Source organism: Zingiber officinale, chromosome 10A (assembly GCF_018446385.1).
Source record: "Zingiber officinale cultivar Zhangliang chromosome 10A, Zo_v1.1, whole genome shotgun sequence".
Taxonomy (NCBI): Eukaryota; Viridiplantae; Streptophyta; class Magnoliopsida; order Zingiberales; family Zingiberaceae; genus Zingiber; species Zingiber officinale.
In genome coordinates this window covers 82717869-82740129 of record NC_056004.1, presented here as the reverse complement: position 1 = coordinate 82740129, position 22261 = coordinate 82717869, and the positions used below count along the sequence as shown (strand labels likewise).

The window sequence follows — 22261 nt, the reverse complement described above, 5'->3', positions numbered from 1 at the left end:
TAATTGTAAATTCTTGTTATAATTGTAAATTAATTTACTTAGTATAAATTATTTTATTTTGGGTTAACCTTAATTTAACTTGGATTGATGCACATCAAAAGAGATTGTAAATACCCCGGATTGATTTTGATATGGTCAACCATGTTAAGATAAGTCCTGTGTATTTAATCCTTGTATCTAAGTGTGCAAGAGTTTAGGAACATATGAAGTCAAACTGAAGACGTAGCTAACGAGAAGGATGACATGGGAAGGGAGCCGACGGGCTCAATGCATCCAAGGGACGAGGTGGTTAGGTGCTGAGGTGCTACAGAAGAGTACACTGACCGACGAGAATGACATGTGTTATGTTCAAGGGACTAGAAGCTGAGGAGAAAGCCTGCTCGAATAGAAGGTTGGAGTTAGCTTTGGGTGAGCTCAACTCTAGAATGCCGAAGGATCACCCAAGTGATTAAAGACGAAGCAAGCGATCGAAGAGGGCACCCAGACCACTAAGGTGCCCAATGGACACCTCATCGCAGTGGATCGCTCTTCAGGTCCACATCAGCAAGGGTCCGAGCACTCGAACATGAAAAACTTCATCTTCAAGTCGTTGCGAGGAGATAACGTCTGCCACGCTAGGGGCGCCTGGAGAGGTTCAGGCGCCCGGAGATGCCTTGTCAGTGGCTCTGAATAGAGTCGTAGTCTTCTTCATTTGAACACAACATGAGTTAACGAACTCTGAGCTTTTATTTCTAATTCTGTAGTTTCTTTTCTGTAAGAGACTTCTCCACCTACATAGAAGAAGATTTTTAGTGAGCTTCCACTGCCTTTGATTAGCAACCTCTCCGGTTGCAAATCAAGTAAAACATTCATGCCTCTTCTTTAATTTATGTTCATTTTATTTGTTAACTTAACTTGTGTTTGTCTTTGCTAAAATTGAAAGCAAAAGAAAATATAAATTTGATTGCAGGGCTATTCATCCCCTCTAGCCGGCTGCACGGGACCAACATTAAACCCTTCAGAGCTCATCGAAGATGGGCAACACTAATAGTAGCATAGAGCAATGTCGGTGTCAGTTAGAGGTAAAGGATAGCTAAAATTCTATTTAGTTTATCATTGTCAATATTTTTTGGGTTCTAAAATTTAGTAGCCCCAATCGGATTTCTTAAGGATGATTTCCCTAAATACCATTAGAGATAATAATGGGTCGGGTTCAGGTCAGATTTCATATCCTCCATCGCCATATTTATCAGGGATCGGATATTTATTCTCATACTTATACCTATTAAATGATCGGATATTTTCTATATTAATAATTTTTTTTTTCAATCCAGCTATCGTCATTCAAAAAAAACATATTAGAATTATTATCATATTAATATATATATATATATATAATTAAAATAATAAATTAAACATTTATATAGGCACGGTTATCATTAACAAAAAATAGTTAGTGAGTTTTGAGAAATTTTTTTTAATATATATATAATCAAGTATTCGGGTAAGATATCGGTATATAGTTCTTCCATACCTTCCTTAATAAAGATCAGATATCAGATCTTTAATTGTATTGGAAAGACATTGTCATATGATCCTAGGTATATTATAGTAATGTTTATTATAGTCATACAAGATTCAATAATAAGAGGGTGCTTTGTATTGGTTTGTGACCCAAACCATTCCTATAATAGCTAGTTGTCTACCTTCTTGCATACTAAATTTTTTGTGGATGCTTTTCAAACAATTTTTTGTTTTTCAAACTTGCCAGGCAAGTGTGATAAGATAATTTTATTTTTAACTTTCCTATTTTGTTATAAAGTGTTTATTTAACTTACTAGATTTTTTCAATTAACTAGATAAACCACACATCGATCTATACAAATTAAATCTTCTTCCCTTTTGTAGACATTCCTAACTCTCACAAATCTTTTTATTTCTTTGATCTTTCATTGGGTGGTCGAAGAGGTATCAGTTTCTAAGTTCTCCCTTCTTTTCCTCTTACATTTAGTATTTCTTTTTTTTTTCTTTTTTGCATGTAGAAATTTATTTTTATAATGTTCATTTCTCCTTGTATTCGAAACATATTATACAACCTTTATTTTAGTTATTTTTTTTCTTTGATATTGGTTCTTTTTCCTCTAAGGTCTTCCTCTTCCTCTAATGCATATCCCTCTCCTCTTCATTCTTTCCATGCATATTGCTGTGTCTCCGGAGTGCAGGTAGTCATCCTTTTCCTTTGAAATCTTTCCTTCCAGGAAGAAGATAGAAAAGACTCAGCATGGGAACTCAAGGTCAATCACCCCTGAGAACTACGACAGTAGACAAAATCAGGTAACAGGAGTCTAGCTATATTTCTACTTTGTAAATTTATCAGTAGAGTATGCTCAGTAATATCAGTTTTATTTACATCAAGAACACTTGAACTCATTGGCAGAGAAGGATTTGCAGACGCAATTAATTAGTTTGATTATCATTAGGTTTATCTAGCTCGGTGACAAAAGGATAGACATCAATTTTCAGCTTGTCTGTCAGCTGTGTCCACAAGAAACGAGCGGTATCAAAAACTACTGATGCCAGCTTTTTCATACCTGTGGAAAACTTTTATAATGACAAAAAAAAAAAATCAACCGTGTGGATGTCATCGATCGATTTGGTGTTCCATTTGCTTGGATTTGTTGAAAACAAATGACTTCCATACATCGCCGTAGTTGATGGTTAAGAAAGGGTTGAGTCTTAGTGTGTTCATCTTCTTCCTGTATGCCAACTGGGAAAACTTGCCGATTGATCGATCAGTTTTTTTATGGTCAACGAGGCGTGTTGAATCTGGGCTGTTATAACCAATTTTTTTAAAAAAAATTGCACGCGCCTTGTCAGGCGACGCCGGCAAGATAAATCGATACGTGAAGAAGTTTAAAATATTCTCACGTGATGACTCTGATTCTGTATCCAAGCCTGTGATGGGGCACGGGATCTATGGAATCGAGAATATAAAACAAATTTTTAGTTAAGTTTGTTTAAGATCGAATAAATATAATTAATCTGTTGTTGAATTGGGAGCTGAGATTGAGAGATTGGTTTCATAAATCAAATGGTTTCTGGTCAATGGCAGAGCGAGAAGGAGAAGGAGAAGGAAAAGGCGATCGACGACTGGCTTCCCATCACATCCTCCCGCAACGCCAAGTGGTGGTACTCCGCCTTCCACAATGTCACCGCCATGGTCGGAGCTGGCGTCCTCAGTTTGCCTTATGCCATGTCCGAACTCGGATGGTACAAACGCAGTTGATGATTGATTTTTAATTTTTCCTACTTGTTTTCTTCTCAAATTGAGGATCATATCGCAGGGGGCCTGGGATCGCCGTGATGGTCATTTCATGGATCGTGACCCTGTATACCCTGTGGCAAATGGTGGAGATGCACGAGATGGTTCCCGGGAAGCGATTCGATCGGTACCACGAGTTGGGACAATATGCTTTCGGCGAGAAGCTAGGCCTTTACATCGTCGTTCCCCAGCAGCTGATTGTGGAAGTCGGCGTCTGCATCGTCTACATGGTCACCGGCGGCAGATCCCTCAAGAAGTTCCACGACGTCGTCTGCTCTGACTGCAAGCAGATCAAGCTCACCTTTTTCATCATGATCTTCGCCTCTGTGCACTTTGTCCTCTCGCAGCTTCCCAACTTCAACTCTATTTCTGGGATATCTCTGGCCGCCGCTGTTATGTCTTTCAGGTACGTACTCGATAAAATTACTTCACGATCGATCGATCGATCGATCAAAAAACAAAAGGACTGACTACTAATTCCTTGCTCGATCCATTCTAGTTATTCTACCATTGCATGGGTGGCTTCGGTGGACAAGGGGAAGCAGGAGCATGTGGAATACGGTTACAAATCTGATACACAAGAAAGGACTGTGATGAGGTTCCTGGCGGCGCTGGGAGATGTGGCCTTCGCGTACGCCGGCCACAACGTGGTGCTGGAAATCCAAGCCACCATTCCTTCCACTCCCGAGAAGCCTTCCAAGAAGCCGATGTGGAAGGGCGTGATCGTCGCCTACATCGTCGTCGCCCTCTGCTACTTCCCTGTGGCTTTCGTCGGCTACTGGGCCTTCGGCAACGGAGTCGAGGACAACATCCTGGTCTCTCTAAGCAGACCGCACTGGCTAATTGCCATGGCCAACATGATGGTCGTCGTTCACGTGATCGGAAGCTACCAGGTATATGATTTATATATATATAAATTATTTCCCCTGAATATATATAATCGATCATCATTCCAAATTAATTATCCTCGATTCTGTAGATCTACGCGATGCCTGTGTTCGACATGATGGAGACGGTGCTGGTCAAAAGGCTTCGCTTTCCTCCTGGTCTAACTCTTCGCCTGATAACACGAAGTGCTTATGTCGGTAAGCCTCTCCCTCCATTAATTTCCTCAATCGCACTTTAACGATTCGATTCAGTAAATCGTGGAGCAGAGAACTAAATTCCTTGGACTGTGAACTACCATGCAGCATTCACCATGTTCGTCGGCATAACCTTCCCCTTCTTCGGCGGACTACTCTCTTTCTTCGGCGGATTCGCGTTCGCCCCGACCACATACTTCGTGAGTGCTCCAAACACTTACCTTACATTGCCACCACATTGTAACAAACCATTTGATATTGCCATTATGATTCCAGCTTCCTTGCATCATGTGGCTTGCTATTTACAAACCCAGAAGGTTTAGCTTATCTTGGATCACTAATTGGGTAAGCAAGTCAAGAACATCTCTTCCTTGCATATCATCTCTGTCAGAATTAACGAACCTGAATATGAATATTAATTTGTTTCGCTTTTTTCCCTTTCTTAGATCTGCATAATTCTTGGGGTCCTGCTGATGATCTTGGCTCCTATTGGTGCATTGCGAGACATCATCGGAAACATAATAGACAAGCAATACAAGTTCTACCAATGAGAAAGGCCGGTGTTGACTTGGGAACGAGTTGGGTGGGGATTTATAGCGAGTCCAAATTACATACAAGGAAAACGCAAGAGGTACATAGTGAAATTAAGTGCATTGTGTGGTGTCAACAGATTGGCAATTGATTAAATTATTGATCGAGCGTAAAGGTTATATATAGCATTCAAGTGTCTGGAGTGCTAGTTGTTGTACAATGAATGTATATTACTTATGGTACCACCTTTTACTCTTAAATATAAATCACGGTTTATTTAGGAGGACGACAATAAAAATTATAAAAAATCATCCTGAAAATTTTTCTTTTTTGAATCCTGAAAATTTTTCTTTTTAACTTTTGGCAAAAGAATAAATTATATTTTTTCTATTTACTTAATAGGCAGATTGATATGTCTGAATTATTTTAATATTTTTATCTATTTAAATCTGACGAAAGTAACTTAGTAAAAGTCATAGTCTAATTATTCTCTACTCGTGGTACATTTCATAACTACGAACACACCTCACACGCCCATCGATAATGGTAGAGCCGAAATATTATAGCTCTAGGTTAATCTCGAGCGAGCTGAAAAAAAAAAACTCTCGAGCTACCTTCTTCCCTCTCACACGTTATTCCTTTCTCTCACCGCAAATCCAAATTGCAACTCATTTTCAACATTGTCAGCCCCTATGCTAAATCCTTATCAATCTCAAAAATGGTATTACAACCTTATCAGCCGACGGTTAACTTGGATCAGTCAATTGATCCAAATATGGTAATGCCAGAGATCAGATCGAATCAACATAGGAAAGGAAATTCTAGATTTCATCGACGGATTAGCGGGATTAGTTGATAAAATAACATGATTTACGAGATTCGAAGGATCGAATCACAGAAAAGAAGGAAAGGCACGGAGGTTCAGTAGATGGATAATTGGATTAGTTGACCGAAAGGTTCAATCTATGGAAAAGTAGATCAGTCGACTGAACAGTGCTTATAAAACGGGCTTGATGACCGAGCCGAGAATAACTCATTCATTCATTTGATCACACTCACTATTTCATCTTTGTTGTTGCTACATGTGCAAGTTTTGCTATTACTCTGCCAGAGGTCATCCGACAACCTATATCTGACTTAATCTATATCTTATATTTGTACTTGCATTGTAATTGCTTATCTTATATATCTGTACTAAAGGATTGGAAACACGATAGAAGAGAGAGTTGAATATTACTCATTAAAAATCCTTTTGTTTATCAAAGTAAGCAGCGGAATAGAATAGTAAAAGCAATACAAGTGACTTGATTGGTTACTTGGTTAGAAATCTATGTCGACTCTTACTCCAAGACCCGTGATCCTTGATCGTACAGTTGGGCAATCCACTAAAAATTTCCTTTCCGAAACCTTCAGAGAAGAGGTAATTCGTACCAGACTTTAACCAACAAATAATATTTGATATGAAGATTGTCAGAGCTTATTTGTTGTCGTAGCTTGCACAGAAATATAGATCAGTAGCAGCACGAATAGGGAGGAAGAAGATCAAAAGTTTCATAGAGTTGTTCTAGCTCGGACCTTTTGTTGTTCTTTTACAAGACACATTCAGTTAACCAAATATCCGTTCAGTTGACCAGTCATCCTATAGGTCGACTAATCAAGCAACCTTCCCTCTTTGTCGAGATCTAATCTTCGTGTTATTAATGTCATTTAATGTTCGACCGACTGATCACCTTGATTAGTCGGCCGATTAGTCTGATTTCCTTCTTCATTGAGATTTGAATCCGCTTCGTCATTAATACTTTTATTGTTCGGTCAACTAATCCTTGGGGTTGGTCTACTGATCATGTTATGATACCATGTTTGTCAGCCTGATCTATTTTTCCATTCTTGCCTGTTCGATTGACTGAACCTCCGTCTGGTCAACTAATAAAATGGCTTGATCAGTCGACTACACCTCTTGTTCAGTTAACCAAACCCATGGTTAAATGAAGATCATTGAGTTGTGCATGCGTGGTCACCGATACGTCTGATTCCGAATTTTGAGTCAAAGTTATAACCCTTTGAAATTTAAGGGGTCATATGATCCTGCAACATAGAGTTAGATAATAGTTATTGATCCCGTAAAATAGAGTTAGATAATAGATATTAAATATACATAAGTATGATAATTAGGACTTCTTGATCTCAACTTAGAAACCTCCGTAGGTTTCTTGAGTTGGATCATCAACCTAGGATTTGTCCCTTCACGAGACACGACCTCCCCATCGCTCCACTCCAATTGTTTACCTCATCTTACCTGCCAAATATCATATCCTCTAAATTTGTTTGGACTTTACTACCTAATCATGACTAGGACTTTTCTGATTGAATAAACAATCTAGATACTTAGTCAATTTATCATATAATAACATGACTTAACTTGAACCTTTGATAACATCAAAACTCAGATTTAATTTTGGTACGTACTATACCAAAAATCTCTCCTTTTTTAATATTTGACAATCAAGATTCATAATTAAATTAAAATATTACAAAGTTAAGTAAACAATTCCTTAACTCTCCCCTGAGTTCAATAATTCTCCCTCTGAGAATTATATCTCTCATCTTTTGATATACTTAATATTCATTCTAAGTGTACGGAGTGAGTTGTTGTACAATGATTGTATATTACTTATGGTACCTCCCTGGGCTCATAAATATAAATCATTATTTATTTTGAAGGATGAAAATAAAAATTATAAAAAAAAATCACCATGAAATTTATTCTTATTTACATTTTTTAAAAAATAAATTATATTCATTAATAGACAGACAAATCTAACAATCCATCTGTAAATTTACTTTTAATATATTTTCTATCCATCTAAATTGGACAGAAAGTAACTTTCTCGTCTCTTCTTCTCCTCATAAGAGTCATAGTCTAATTTTTCTTTACTCGTGATACATTCATTGTTGTGAACACATCTCTCACGACCACTAGTGATGGCGGAGTCAAAAAAATTTATAACCCCGGATTAATCTCGAGCGGACTGATAAAAATACCTTCCACGCTACTTTCCTCTCTCTTACACATTCTTCCTTTCTCTCATCAAAGATCCAAATTGCATCTCCTCTTCAACGTTGTCGATCCCCTGGGCTAAAACCTGAGAAGGGTAATATGTGGTTCGACACTTGGCTGCGAGCAACTACCCCTCACGCGAGATCACCTCGCATGTCCGTGCGACTACTGACAACGGACAGCAGACCTCGCGAGGCCACAGGAGGCGGCCCCACCCCCGCAGGTGAAGTCATCTCGCATGGCCACATGCTACTAGCTGCCACATATGACAAACCCAAGGAAGCACCTCGCACGACCGTGGGGATGGATACATATTTTCTTTAATTTTATTTTCTTTTTTGTCATATTTTTTTTCTATATCCTTTCCCCTACCTTCTCTAGGATTTTTTTTCTGTTTTGAATTCCAATCCCTCCCCATTTATGATTAAGAGTAATCAGAGCCTAAGTGTCCAACTCATCTCTCAATCTACGATGGGAGTCGATGATAAATTTTCTTTTATTTTTTTTTATCTATTTCTTTTTGGATAGATACAACGGTAACCAAACCATATATAAAGAAAAGTTATATTGCACAATACTATATAAACAAAAGGATTAAGAAAAATTTTAAGAATCAGAAGATTATTTAAATTTATAGATATAATTATAAATAAAAAATAAAAAATTAATTAGAAATATATTAAGAGAATAAATAATTTTCTAACGGATACTTTATCTAGATTTTTATATTAAACTTCACTAAATATTTAAGAATTATGGATAGACAAAAGAAGTTGATATAGTGCATAATGGTAGGGTCCGGTCGTCAGAAGTCAAGGGGACGTGACAGTCAGAAGTTAAGAAGAAGTGGCGGTCATAAGTCAAGGGGGCGTGACAGCTAGAAGTCAAAAAGATGTGGCGGTCCGAAGTCAGGGAGATGTGGCAGTTAACATACGAAGTAAAGCCACCGCGGGTCATCTAACATATAAAGCTCAGGCGGGGTCTACGGGCCACGAAACCAGGTCTATGGCATTATGTGCGGTCGAGATGAAGCCTGACCTGCCTGCACCAGTCGGGTTTCCTCAAGCTAGTTCATGTAAACATACTGGGTATTCTTGGTAGGGTTCTCATAGACAAGGACTTCAAATCGGAGGGTAGACGGTCGGGAGGATATTTGGCCTGGATTCGATGGATGGAGTTCACGCGGATTAGTTGTACTCAAGCCTAGTGCCCTCAGTAAGCTAAACTCCAAGTCAGCTAAACTTCCGGTCAGCTAACTCCCGGTCAAGTGATATCTCCGAAGCTCTCAGCCCCTCATGGTTTAGGCCAAGTGGTATACTCGACAGATCATCCCGACCTACCCTATTCATACCCGGCCGGGACAAAAGGCGCTACAAGACAACGGGGTCAGGGAATCGTAACCACCTGTCAGAGAATAACTGCTAAATGTCAGGGAATATTCCAATGATCTACGACCACTTGCAAATGAAACCTTCCTTCAGTCTACAGGAGAAGGCCATGTGTCCTTCATCCCCCAACAAGTCTTGACGCTCGACATTCTCTGACATCATTCAGGTTCCAGAAGGTACGCACTGTCATATGAAAAGGGAGGTCCTCTCCCTCACGTAGGTACACTCACTCGCACACTTGTCTACTTTTCTTCTTCCTTCGTACACTATTTTTCTGGGGAAAAAGTACCTGACTTGAGTGTCGGAGGGCCTGCTCCAGGGACTTTTCCCCTGGTTCTTGGTCTCTAATGTTCCGTGTGCTTGTCGGAGTGTGCACAGAGTTCTAGTACCGCCGGCTCAGGCCCTGTACTCCTTCAAGGCCACGTGGGGGTCTGTTCGTCGAAGCCCACATGACCGCATCATCATAGTCTCTCCTCCGTCAACACCAGTGACACCTCATCCGACCTTCATCTGACTCAGATTCAGGACATGATCAATTTGGCACCATCTGTGGGAATCTTCTTTGCCTGTTCTGGAGCATAAAGATGGAGGACATCGGCATAATCAACATAACCATGACGGTAGGAGAATATGAGCTGTATAAGGAAGCCAAGAGGTGGGCGACCTCCGAGAAGCAGACCACCGCCTCTCGACCATACAAAATGCAGACAATTTCTAAGGAGTTGACCCACGCTTTAGGCAGAGGGTCCAAAAGAAAGCAGCCTGACGAGTTTCCCTCAGCCTTCTATCGAGAACCGAGCCTCGATTACCATCACAAGGTTTCGGGCGGCTATAATAAGAAAGAGCAATAGCAAGCATCTGAGGCGGAAGGCTCCCCGCCCAGGGATGTTGAACCCCGTGGTAGTTTTGATGTGATCAACCAAGTTTAGATTAGGTCCTGCTTTGTGTTTTGTAACGACCCGACCCTTTGGCCTCTTGGGCGGCCCTTGCGGTGGCCCACTGGCGGCCCTTATGTCGTCGGCCCATTTTGAGACCTCTAATGTCGTCGACCCTTTGGCCGTGTCATTACTCACTAGGACTTTCCACCCCTGGCCAGTGGATTTTTGCCTCCCCCAGGATTCGAACTCTAGACCTCCAAGCTTAAGTACTAGAGTTTATGAATCCTGATAGCCAAGTGAGCGGCGCTCACTTGGCTACCAGGATTCATAAACTCTAGTACTTAAGCTTGGAGGTCTAGAGTTCGAATCCTGGGGGAGGCAAAAATCCACTGGCCAGGGGTGGAAATTCCTAGTGAGTAATGACACGGCCAAAGGATCGTCGGTCGACAACATTAGAGGTCGCCAAATGGGCCGACGACATAAGGGCCGCCAGTGGGCCACCGCAAGGGCTTCCCAAGAGGCCAAATGGTCGGGTCGTTACAATAAAAAGGCGCTCTTATGTCGTCGACCCATTTGGCGACCTCTTATTGTTGGAATGTATACTGAAAGCCTAAGCTTTGTAAACATTCATTATGAATAAAGAATCACATTTGGTCTAATTGTCTACATTTGTTTGTAGTTGTTCATTTAATTTATATTGTAAATAACATAGTATGTGGTGTCACATACAGAAGATGATGTTATCAGTACCTTATAAATTATAAACAGTAGCTCACGATTAAAATGGAAAGGAACAAACCATTAGAAGATCGTAGTGTAATTAGGTATTAGTTTATCTTGACTATACAATTACACTAGTACACTCAGAGTGTATTGAGTAGGACCATTAGAGGTCGTTTCTTTTATACTGACTTTATAAAGGAACAAAGACCTCAGTTATTATGGAAGTGTGTGCTCTTAATCCTAATATAATAACAAGCACATATGTTTGATATTTATTTCTTTAATTTATCAATGGGTGAGATTTAGTTCGATAAATCAATAAACTCGATAAGTTGGGAAATTGTATCACTTATAGTGTGTGTTGTTGATTATAGAAGGAAACTGTGTCCTAGAGATACTAGGTTGATAATGTCCTCAAGAGGAGCTCATAAAGATTGTCATGTTAAACCCTGCAGGTGGACTTAGTCCGACATGATAATAAGGTTGAGTGGTACTACTCTTGGACTTAGATATTAATTAAATGAGTTGTCAGAACTCACTTAATTAGTGGACATTCGATATCTTAAACATGGAGACTAACACACTCATAATAAGAAGGAGCCCAAAATGTAATTTGGGATTGGTGCGGTAGTTCAATGATAGTTCTCTAGTGGAATGAATTATCATTGATAAAATTAAGTTGTGTGTTCGGCGCGAACACGGGATGCTTAATTTTATCAGAGACCAAAATCAATTCCTCCTCTCGGTCCCTATCGTAGCCTCTTATTTATAGAGTTCTATACCCATCTATACCCACCTTCTATACCCACCCAATAGGGCCGGCCAAGCTAGCTTGGGATCGACCTAGGTATAAAATTGGGTGGCCGACCCTAGCTTGAACCCAAGCTAGTAGGGCCGGCCAAAATAAATTAAAAAAGAAATTTAATTTTAATTTTTATTATGTGGTAGATATAATTTAAAGAGAATTAAAATTAAAATATCTCTTTTGTAAAAGATTTACAAAAGATTAAAGAAAGAGATTAGATCTCTTTCCTTATTTGTAGATTGGAGAGATTTTATTTTCTCTTTAAAATTATTCACATGTTAATAAAATTAAAATTATAGATATTTCCTTTTATTAACCATGAAGAGATTTTTAAAGAGAAATTTTATTTTTTAAAATTTCCGGAAACAAATAAGGAAAGTTTTAATTGTTGATTGAAACTTGTCCAATTTGCTTCCTCTAGATGTGGCCGGCCATTAGAGTTTATTTGGGAAATTTTATTTTATTTTTCTCAAATAAATCATATCAAGGAAATTAAGGAAATTTTATTGTAAATAAATTTCCTAATTTGCCTAGGCCAAGGAATATAAAAGAAGGGGTAGGGGTGCCTTCATGAGACACAACCTCTATTGTTTTCTCTCCCTTTTTCCTTGGTGTTGTGGCCGGCCATTACCCTCTCCCTCTCTTCCTCTTGTGGTGGCCGAATACTTCATCTTTCTTGGAGTTCTTGTGGTGGCCGGATACTACTTGGAGAAGAAGAAGAAGAAGGAGAGAAAGCTAGCATCTCTTGGAGCTTGGTTAGTATTTTGATTTTCTTCTTTGGTAAAGTTCTTCCTTTGTGGCCGAACCTTGCTTGGAGGAGAAGAAGGTGGTTGGTGGTTTCTCGTCTCGGAAGATCGTTGCCCACACAACGTCTGAGGTTAGAAGAGGAATACGGTAGAAGATCAAGAGGTTTTTCTACAAGGTATAACTAGTAATTTCTATTTCCGCATCATGCTAGTTATTTATGGAAATAATACCAAATACAAGAGGCTTACGTTCTAGAATTTCGAATATATTTTTTCGAAGTTGTGTTCTTTTGTTTCTTTCTTTTCCTTGTGATTTGATTGTTCTCTTTGGTTAACCTAAAGTTATTTTAGGAAATTAAATATTAGCTTTCTATTAAAGGTTTTGTCTAGTCGGTGGTGGTTGCTCCCATATCCAAGAAGGTCATGTGCCTCGCCACGTCAGTACGGGAACCTTTTATGGAAATTAATATTTAATGGAATTAATAACTTAAGGAGACTTGGGTCGAACGTGTTAAGTTCCGCAGGAGATCCAAGTCAAAACCTAAAAGAACAAATAGATTAGGTTTTGGATCAAACGTGTTAAGTTCCGCAGGCGATCCAAAATTTAATTTAAAAGAACACATGGTAGCTAGGAAAAGGTTCGACCTTTGTACAAAATTTTTGTACAGTGGAACCTATAGGTTTTCGAGTAGCAACCAACAATTGGTATCGAGCTAGGGTTTTGCCTCTGTGTATTTGGTATTTAGTTTAATTATGCACATGTCATACATAATTTAGGCGGGTTAATAGTAGGATGTGCTAACTCTATGGATGCAGGATCCAACTATTATGGCTTTTAGTTAATTATGTGTGATTGGACCCTTGGACATGTCAAGGGCAATTTATATGTGTGTGCATGATTGTATTAAAATACAGGAGTCGTATTTAGTTTTATTAGGATTTTATTTTTGATCTAGATACATGTACATTCCTTTTATGGAATATAGGATAAAAATGTAAAATTCTATTTATGTCATGGATCGAATCTTGCAAAGCGTGGAACCTTCTAAGGACCAGCGGAACTCGGAGCAAGATGGATGCGACAGTTAGACCCGGTGGCGGTGGCCAAATATGGCAGCAGCTTCGGATGACAACACACGGAGGACAATTAAAGATAAAAGCCATAATAGTTGAAAATTAGATTTTCTATTTATTGCTTTTATATTGTGCTGTGTGTGCATGTTAGTTTACAAGTTTAGTAGGCTAGCATAGTTAAAATTCCTCATTTGTAAATAACTAAGTGGGAGAGGGATTTTTAAGTAAATCCCATGGTCTCCATTACTGGTTTGTAAGTGATGCAAACAAGCTTGCGCGTTGGCTCTGAGTGCCTTCCTCCATAACGGATGAGCTTGTTTGCGGATCACTAGAACAGACTTCCATTTCTGGATGACTATAGGAAGTTAATCAAGAGCGTGTGATCTTCCCCAACGGAAGGGGCATAATCTTATTAATGGACTTAGTGTCAAGTAATGGTGAACACTTAGACACATCTAATAGTATCCTCCCCAACGGAGTCACTGTTATTATTTGTGAGACCAAATAATACCAACTATTAATTTTATTTGTCAAAAAGTTAGGTTGACAAGATAATAAAATTAATGGGTTAAAACCCTCCTTTTACAAATGTTGAAATTGTATACGTCCACACTAACGCGGCATACAAAATTCACGGTGTTATGAGGTGTTGGTTAATTTAAAATAGTATTGTTTGAGGAATCAATATTATTCTAAATTTAGAGTTCTGACCAAAAGTTATTTGTGATTCTTAGGATGACTTTCAACCCACTGTCCATCATACTTCAACAAAATAGACTTACTGGACCAAATTACATAGATTGGAAAAGAAACCTGGATATTGTTCTGACTGCTGAAAGCTATAAATTTGTACTGACTGAACCTTGTCCTGATGCACCCACTGGTGAATCTACCCAAGAGGAGATTGAATATCATAAGAGATGGGTAAAGGCAGATGAGATGGCGCGGTGTTACATTTTGGCTTCAATGTCAAATGTATTGCAACATCAGCATAAAGATTTACCAACAACTTATGATATTATGAACAATCTCAAGGAACTCTTTGGTCATCAGGATAGAGCTTCTAGACAAGAAGCTATGAGAAAGATAATGACAGCCACCATGCAAGAGGGTACTCCTGTAAGGGATCATATCCTAAACATGATGGCTTATCTGAACGAGATACAGATCCTTGGAGGAGAAATTGATGGGGAAACCCAGATCGATATGATCCTCCAAACGCTACCTAGAAGTTTTGAGCAGTTCCGCCTGAACTATAATATGAATAAGAGGATTTATTCATTAGGGGAACTACTGACAGAACTTCAAGCGGCAGAAGGATTATTTCGTCACAATTCTCAAATTCACTATGCTGAAAATGGTTCTACTTCTAAACCGAGAGGAAAGAAGAAGAAGAAACAAGCTGGTTCAGCAAAGAAAGTGAATAAATCTCAGAGTACAGGATTTAAAGCTGGAGTGAAGAAGCCGAAGGGCAAGTGCTTCATCTGCAAACAGTCAGGGCATTGGAAGGCGGACTGTCCTCGTAAGAACCAAAACAAAGGTATATCTCATGCTCTAGTTGTTGAAACATGTTTAGCGGTGTTATCTACCAGCACCTGGTGTGTAGATACGGGAGCCACTGATCATGTCTGCAATTCCTTGCAGGGGTTCCAGAACTAAAGGGGAGATTACCGTCTACATGGGCAATGCTACTAAGGTGGCAGTTGTTGCAGTGGGAGACGTCTACTTATCTTTTAGTAGAAATAAAAATTTGGTTTTAAAAAATTATCTTTATGTACCCAGTTTTAGAAAGAATTTAATTTCAGTTTCTAAACTGTTTTTAGATGGATATTCAGTTTCTTTCAGTAACGATGTAGTTATTAAAAGAAATAAAGTAATTATCTGTTCTGGTGCATTAGTTGGCAATTTGTATATTTTAAATCCAATTTCTTCAACAAAGCAAAACATGGAAATTTATAACTCATCTTCTAATTCTAATAAGAGAAAAGAACCTTCAGAAATGAACCAAGCATATCTTTGGCATCTAAGACTTGGTCATATTAATTTAAGTAGGATTCAGAGGCTTATAGCCGATGGACTTTTGAGTTCATTAGAGTTGGAAAATTTTCCAACTTGTGAATCTTGCTTAGAAGGTAAAATGACCAAGAGGCCGTTCAAGGCCAAGGGGTATAGAGCCAAAGAAGTGTTAGAGTTGGTTCACTCTGATTTGTGTGGTCCTATGTCTGTCCAGGCAAGAGGAGGTTTTGAATATTTTGTCTCTTTCATAGACGATTATTCAAGATATGGATACATTTACTTAATGCGCCGCAAGTCCGAATGCTTTTGTTAGGATCCTTCGTACGGCTAGAGAGGGGGGTGTGAATAGCCGACCCCAAATCTTTGCTCGTTTCTTTCTACAAATTAGGTTAGCAGCGGAAATAACAAATGGAAACGAAAACAAAACAAACCAAACCTCAACTCGTCGATGTAACGAGGTTCGGAGATGAAACTCCTACTCCTCGGCGTGTCCGTAAGGTGGACGAAGCCTATCAATCCATCGGTGGATGAGTCCCCGGAAAACCGGCTAATACAATATACTCCTTGTGGGTGGAGAAACCTCGCCACAATATTCTTGCAACAGCAAGAAAGGAATACAACAAGAGATACAAGAAGACAAGAACAATGCATATAAAAACACAGGTTTTCTTGACTCCTCGCCGACTGGATTCGTTGAAGCAGCAGCTCCTCAGAACACCTACAACAGCAGGATATCCCAGTCGAGAAGCTCACGCGAAGCTTGCGAAGAAGAGCTCAACAAAGCTCAAGCACCGTAATGCAGCCTGAAAGCGTAAGAGAAGAGTAAGAAGTGACCGCGCAGCAGCCTCTCACCCCTTTATACCGCGAAGAAGACAATGAAGAAACTAGCTGCGTCATAACGGCTAGAACCCCGATCGGTCCGCAGACCGATCCCCAGGCGCATGAGGCTTCGTTTGTCACCGATCGTTGGGACCGATCAGGTGTCGCGATCAAGCCCTGATCGGCTGACCGATCAGGGAACCTCCTGATTGGTCCATAGACCGATCGAGCCCGCCCTCACGCCATCGATCTATGCGATAGGTCCGCCGACCGAGGTGGATCGGGCCGCCGATCCACGGTTTTCTCGTTGCCCCGATCGGTCTGCATCGATCAGATTGCAATCAGTGAGCCACTGATCTGATTCTGATCGGTCACCAGACCGATCAGGGAAAACGCAGTATCACTGGATCGGTCACCAGACCGATCCAACTCCTTGGTTTAGAGTGCCCTCTCTAACCTAGTTCGGAGAACGAGCTACCGAGCCCTCTCCATATGCCAAGCTTCACTCACTTGGACTTCTCAACACCAGATGTCCGATCACCCTTGATCCATCTGGATTTTCCCTTGCCCGGCTTCACTCACCAGGACTTTCCACCTGGCTTCACTCACCAGGATTTCACACTGCTTAACATCCCAGTTAGGACTTTCTCACTGCCTGGCTTCACTCACCAGGACTTCCCAACTGCCTAACATCCCAGTTAGGACTTTCTCATTCACCTAGCTTCACTCACTAGGATTTTCACCTGGCTTCACTCACCAGGATTTTCCCGAATGCCTGGCTTCACTCACCAGGACTTTCACCTTCACCTAGCTTCACTCACTAGGATTTTCACCTGGATTCACTCACCAGGATTTCCCGACTGCCTGGCTTCACTCACCAGGACTTTTCCCCGTGCCAAACTCCCTGCTTGGACTTTTCCAGTGCCAAGTCTCCATACTTGGACTTTTCCCGTGCCAAGCTCCCTGCTTGGACTTTTCCAGTGCCAAGTCTCCATACTTGGACTTTTTCCCGAATCAGGTCAACCAGGTCAACCTTGACCTACGGTTGCACCAATAATCTCCCAACCATCTATTCTTGTCCCACATCAAGAATAGAACTCTCTTCTCGTCAAACATCAACATACAACTCAACTAGGTCAATCTTGACCTAAGGTTGCATCAACAATCTTCCCAAGTCAAACATCAAAATACAACTCGAGTCACGTCAACTCGAGTCGGGTCAACCAGGTCAACCTTGACCTAAGGTTGCACCAACAATCTCCCCCTTTTTGATGTTTGACAAAACCATAATCAAGTTAGGTTAACCCGATAACCTAACTTAGGTTTTCAATCATCTTCCAATGTCCAATGTTCTTTTCTTGAACATTCTCTGGACATTCTCCCCTTAGGTTAACCCGATAACCTAACTTGGGTTCTCCAATAATTCTCCCCCTTTTTGACACACATCAAAAATAATTCCAATGTTCTTCCTTGAACATTCCTTGACATTCTTTCCCTAGCTTAGGTTAACCCGATAACCTAACTTGGGTTCTCCGATAATTCTCCAATGAACACTCTCCCCTTTTTGACACACATCAAAAAGAACAAGGAGGGTATCAAGGTCAAGAGTTTCTTCCTAATGAAAGTCCCATACCTTTCATTTGAAACTCTTAATTTCCCCCTTGATACTAAACTCAACAATCAACTTAGTGATAATCCCATATCACTAATCCTTAAAAGTCTTTTGGAGTAAAAACTCCCCCTAAAAGTCAACTCCCCCTTGACCATTGCACCAACAATGTCTTAGAGAGTTCCAAACCTTTAGAACTCCAAAAACACCACTTCCATAACTGAAATTTCAGACACCAGCTGAAAAATCAGAAATTCGACACGCCCTGATCGGTCCCCAGACCGATCAAAAACCCCATGGATCGGTCTGCAGACCGATCCACAATACTCTGGATCGGTCCGCAGACCGATCAGATCTTCCCTGGATCGGTCCCCGGACCGATCCAGCCACTGAAATCAGATATTTCTGATTTTCTCTCCGGGAGAAGTTCAGAAACTCACAGAAAATTACAGAAAATTCCAAAAATTACGAAACTTTGAGGATACATTCCTCATATCATACACTATCAAGGAAAAATAGTTTTCTATGAATATAGTTTCCATTTTTCAATCTTGATACAAAGTTCAAAAACTTTGAAATAGTTCAAGTTTAACTCAACTTTGTATCACAATGTTCAATGATGAATGCTATCACTAGGAAAGCTTCATCAAGGTTTTTCAAATCAATTTTAAAATACTTTTAAAAGCATTTGAATTTAGGACCATAATCTTAGGGCTAGATGTACATGACTTGTACACAAGCTTTCCCTCTGATCCTTAATTTCTTGAATTAGGGTCATCTAGGTACAATGACAATGCACCTTGATCCTAACTCATGATCCTAATATCTCACACACATCTAAGGTGTATCAAACCACATTCAAGTCAATTTGATGTGAGATATGGGTTAAGGTCAACTTAGGCTAAAGTCTCATGCATTTTCTAAACACAAATTTGATCTCAATATCAAAATGTGTTTTTCATCCTTAAATCAATTCAATTGATTGTTAATGCAAGAGATGATGTCATGGCATAAAATGGTATCATAAATGAAAACATGTGCCAATGTAATGATGTCATGGCATAAAATTTGAAACTAACCTAACACATGACATATAAACTAGCCTAAGTATTATCATGACATTTCAAATGATAATAAAACTAAATATGATGTCATGACATGGCATATGGCAACCAATCATGGCAAGTTAACACAAATAAAATACCTAGATTACCTATCTAAGTATCCTTAGCCTTAGCTAACTTAAAATCTAACCCTAGATTGCCCATATATCCCTAAGAGAAAACCAAAATCCCAATTATGGTATTTCTCTAGGTTTTCTTAAATTATGCCAAATAAGATTGAAATCGATATTTTTCAAATATGGCACAATTTACTCTTTAAGGAGTAAATAATAATTCTTTTTCATTTTCAAAGGTTATCAAAACCTTGAGAATGCTCTTGAGTGTCAATTTCCTCAAAGTTGGGTTAACTACCCTTCTAATTGGAGTTGACACTCTCTAACCCATCTATGGGGTAGAGAAGATGCTCCTAGGAACCCAATACCTATTTGAGCTCATTGGGTTCACTAAATATTCACTAGGGATAACTTCCCTAGCAACCCTCCTAATGACCCTCTTAGGCTTTGAAACCTTGGTCATTTGGGACTCATCAAGATCAACTCTAGAGGTGACTCCCCTTGTGACCTTGGTGGTGGTCTTCCTAGCCCTAGGTTTTGTTCCATAATCGAATGGAACATTATGATAAGTGGGCTTGACCATTTGGGACTTAGGTTTGTGACTCAAACCTTTCTCGTCCTTGGTCTTGGGTTTTTTACTCTTAAACCCTAGAGATGACTTCTCCATGTTTTTAAGAGCCTTTTCTAAATTATCAAGTCTTGACCTCAAGACTTGATTTTCCCTCTCTAATACCTCAAGTTTTAATTTGTCACTCTTCCTTGAGGTATTCCTAGGCATATGTCTAGTTGATTTAGGATTCCTACCTAGGTTATCCTTAGCCTTAGATGGGTTGATCCTAGGGTTAGCCTTTCTAGAATTATCCATATCTAGACTTCTATGTTTAGCTCCTAAGCACATGTATTGATTCCTAAGGTTATCATGCTTGTTATTATCGACAAGTGCAATAAAATTCCTAGCATGCATTTTATTAGAATTGCACAAATGAACCTTAGAGGTTACCTTAGGGTTTGCCTTAGCTCCCCCTATCGATGTGCCCGGTCTCTTGCCCTTGTGAGGTTGCCTCCCCCTCGGACAATGACTCCTATAGTGTCCCCGTTGCTTGCATTGAAAGCACAACACGTGCTTCTTGCCTTTGCGTGTTGGGACTCCGGCTTCCTTGACCTTTGGTGCCGGTGGAGTCTTTCTAACCCTCTTTGGACACTTACTCTTGTAGTGCCCAAATTCCCTACACTCAAAACACATTATATGCAATTTACTTGAAATTAACATGTTTGAGTTACCTAGGTTTGAAGATGGATGAATGCTCTTTTCTTCATCCCTTCCGGAGGTAGACGCTTCTTCTTCTTCTTGCTCCGAACTTGAAAAAGAACTCTCCTCCTCTTCTTCTTTAGATGTTGAGTGGCCCTCAACTTCTAAATCCATTCCTCCATGAAGTGAGCTACTTGGCTCACTTAACTCCTCTTCATGGCTTGAAGTGGAACTCACTTCATGGAACTTGGCCAAGTTGTTCCACAACCTCTTGGCGTTGTTGTAACCACCTATCTCACACAAAATGTCATTAGGTAATGAAAACTCAAGAATTTTCGTTACCTCATCGTTGATCTCGGATTGGTGGATTTGTTCCTCCGTCCACTTCTTCTTTTCTAAAGGTCCTCCTTCTTTATCCATCGGAGGATTGAACCCTAATTGTACACAACTCCAATGCACTAAGTTAGTCATAAGAAAATACTTCATTCTTACCTTCCAAAACGCGAAATTGTCGCGGTCGTAGAAAGGCTGAATTGTGACATCTTCTCCGAACCGATCCATTCTCTAGCGCTTGTGCTCCCACGGGTGTGAATCCGATGAAGAGCGACCTTGCTCTGATACCACTTGTTAGGATCCTTCGTACGGCTAGAGAGGGGGGTGTGAATAGCCGACCCCAAATCTTTGCTCGTTTCTTTCTACAAATTAGGTTAGCAGCGGAAATAACAAATGGAAACGAAAACAAAACAAACCAAACCTCAACTCGTCGATGTAACGAGGTTCGGAGATGAAACTCCTACTCCTCGGCGTGTCCGTAAGGTGGACGAAGCCTATCAATCCGTCGATGGATGAGTCCCCGGAAAACCGGCTAATACAATATACTCCTTATGGGTGGAGAAACCTCGCCACAATATTCTTGCAACAGCAAGAAAGGAATACAACAAGAGATACAAGAAGACAAGAACAATGAATATAAAAACACAGGTTTTCTTGACTCCTCGCCGACTGGATTCGTTGAAGCAGCAGCTCCTCAGAACACCTACAACAGCAGGATATCCCAGTCGAGAAGCTCACGCGAAGCTTGCGAAGAAGAGCTCAACAAATCTCAAGCACCGTAATGCAGCCTCAGCGTAAGAGAAGAGTAAGAAGTGACCGCGCAGCAGCCTCCACCCCTTTATACCGCGAAGAAGACAATGAAGAAACTAGCCGCTGGCCGCAACGGTTAGAACCCCGATCGGCCCGCAGACCGATCACCCAGGCGCATGAGGCTTCGCTTGTCACCGATCGGTTCGGGACCGATCAGTGTCGCGATCGAAGCCCCGATCGGCCCGTGGACCGATCAGAACCTCCCGACGGTCCATAGACCGATCAGCCGCCTCACGCCATCGATCTATGCCCGATAGGTCCGCCGACCGATCAAAGATGGGTGGATCGGCTGCACCGATCCACGGTTTTCTTCTCGCAAGGTTGCGTTGCCTCCGATCGGTCTCCGCATCGATCGATTGCAATCGCGAGCCATCGATCGATTCGACGGCCACCGCACCGATCGTGAAAACGCAGATCACCGGATCGGCCACGCATCGATCCAACTCCTTGGTTTAGAGTGCCCTCTAACCTAGTTCGGAGAACGAGCTACCGAGCCTCTCCATATGCCAAGCTTCACTCACTTGGACTTCTCAACACCGATGTCCGATCACCCTTGATCCATCTGGATTTTCCTTGCCCGGCTTCACTCACTGTGACTTTCCACCGCTTCACTCACCGTGATTTCACACGCTTAACATCCCGCTTAGACTTTCACCGCCTCG

The 22261-nt window shown here is 40.6% G+C and overlaps 1 protein-coding gene across 2 annotated transcripts; it reads left to right on the top strand.

Annotated features, from left to right (window-relative positions):
* The first annotated feature begins 2848 nt into the window (after nt 1-2848).
* On the top strand, nt 2849-5194 carry LOC122028218 (lysine histidine transporter 1-like). 2 transcript variants are annotated; one of them, XM_042587251.1, is made up of 8 exons: nt 2849-2985; nt 3092-3249; nt 3324-3707; nt 3801-4194; nt 4281-4386; nt 4492-4583; nt 4660-4728; nt 4830-5194. In XM_042587251.1, the coding sequence occupies exons 2-8, from the start codon at nt 3197-3199 to the stop codon at nt 4932-4934; spliced, it is 1203 nt and encodes a 400-aa protein (XP_042443185.1). In that variant the 5' UTR covers nt 2849-2985; nt 3092-3196; the 3' UTR covers nt 4935-5194. The 2 variants fall into 2 exon arrangements, with proteins under 2 accessions (XP_042443185.1, XP_042443183.1); XM_042587249.1 differs by having other exon boundaries at nt 2895-3249.
* The last annotated feature ends 17067 nt before the right edge of the window (nt 5195-22261 follow it).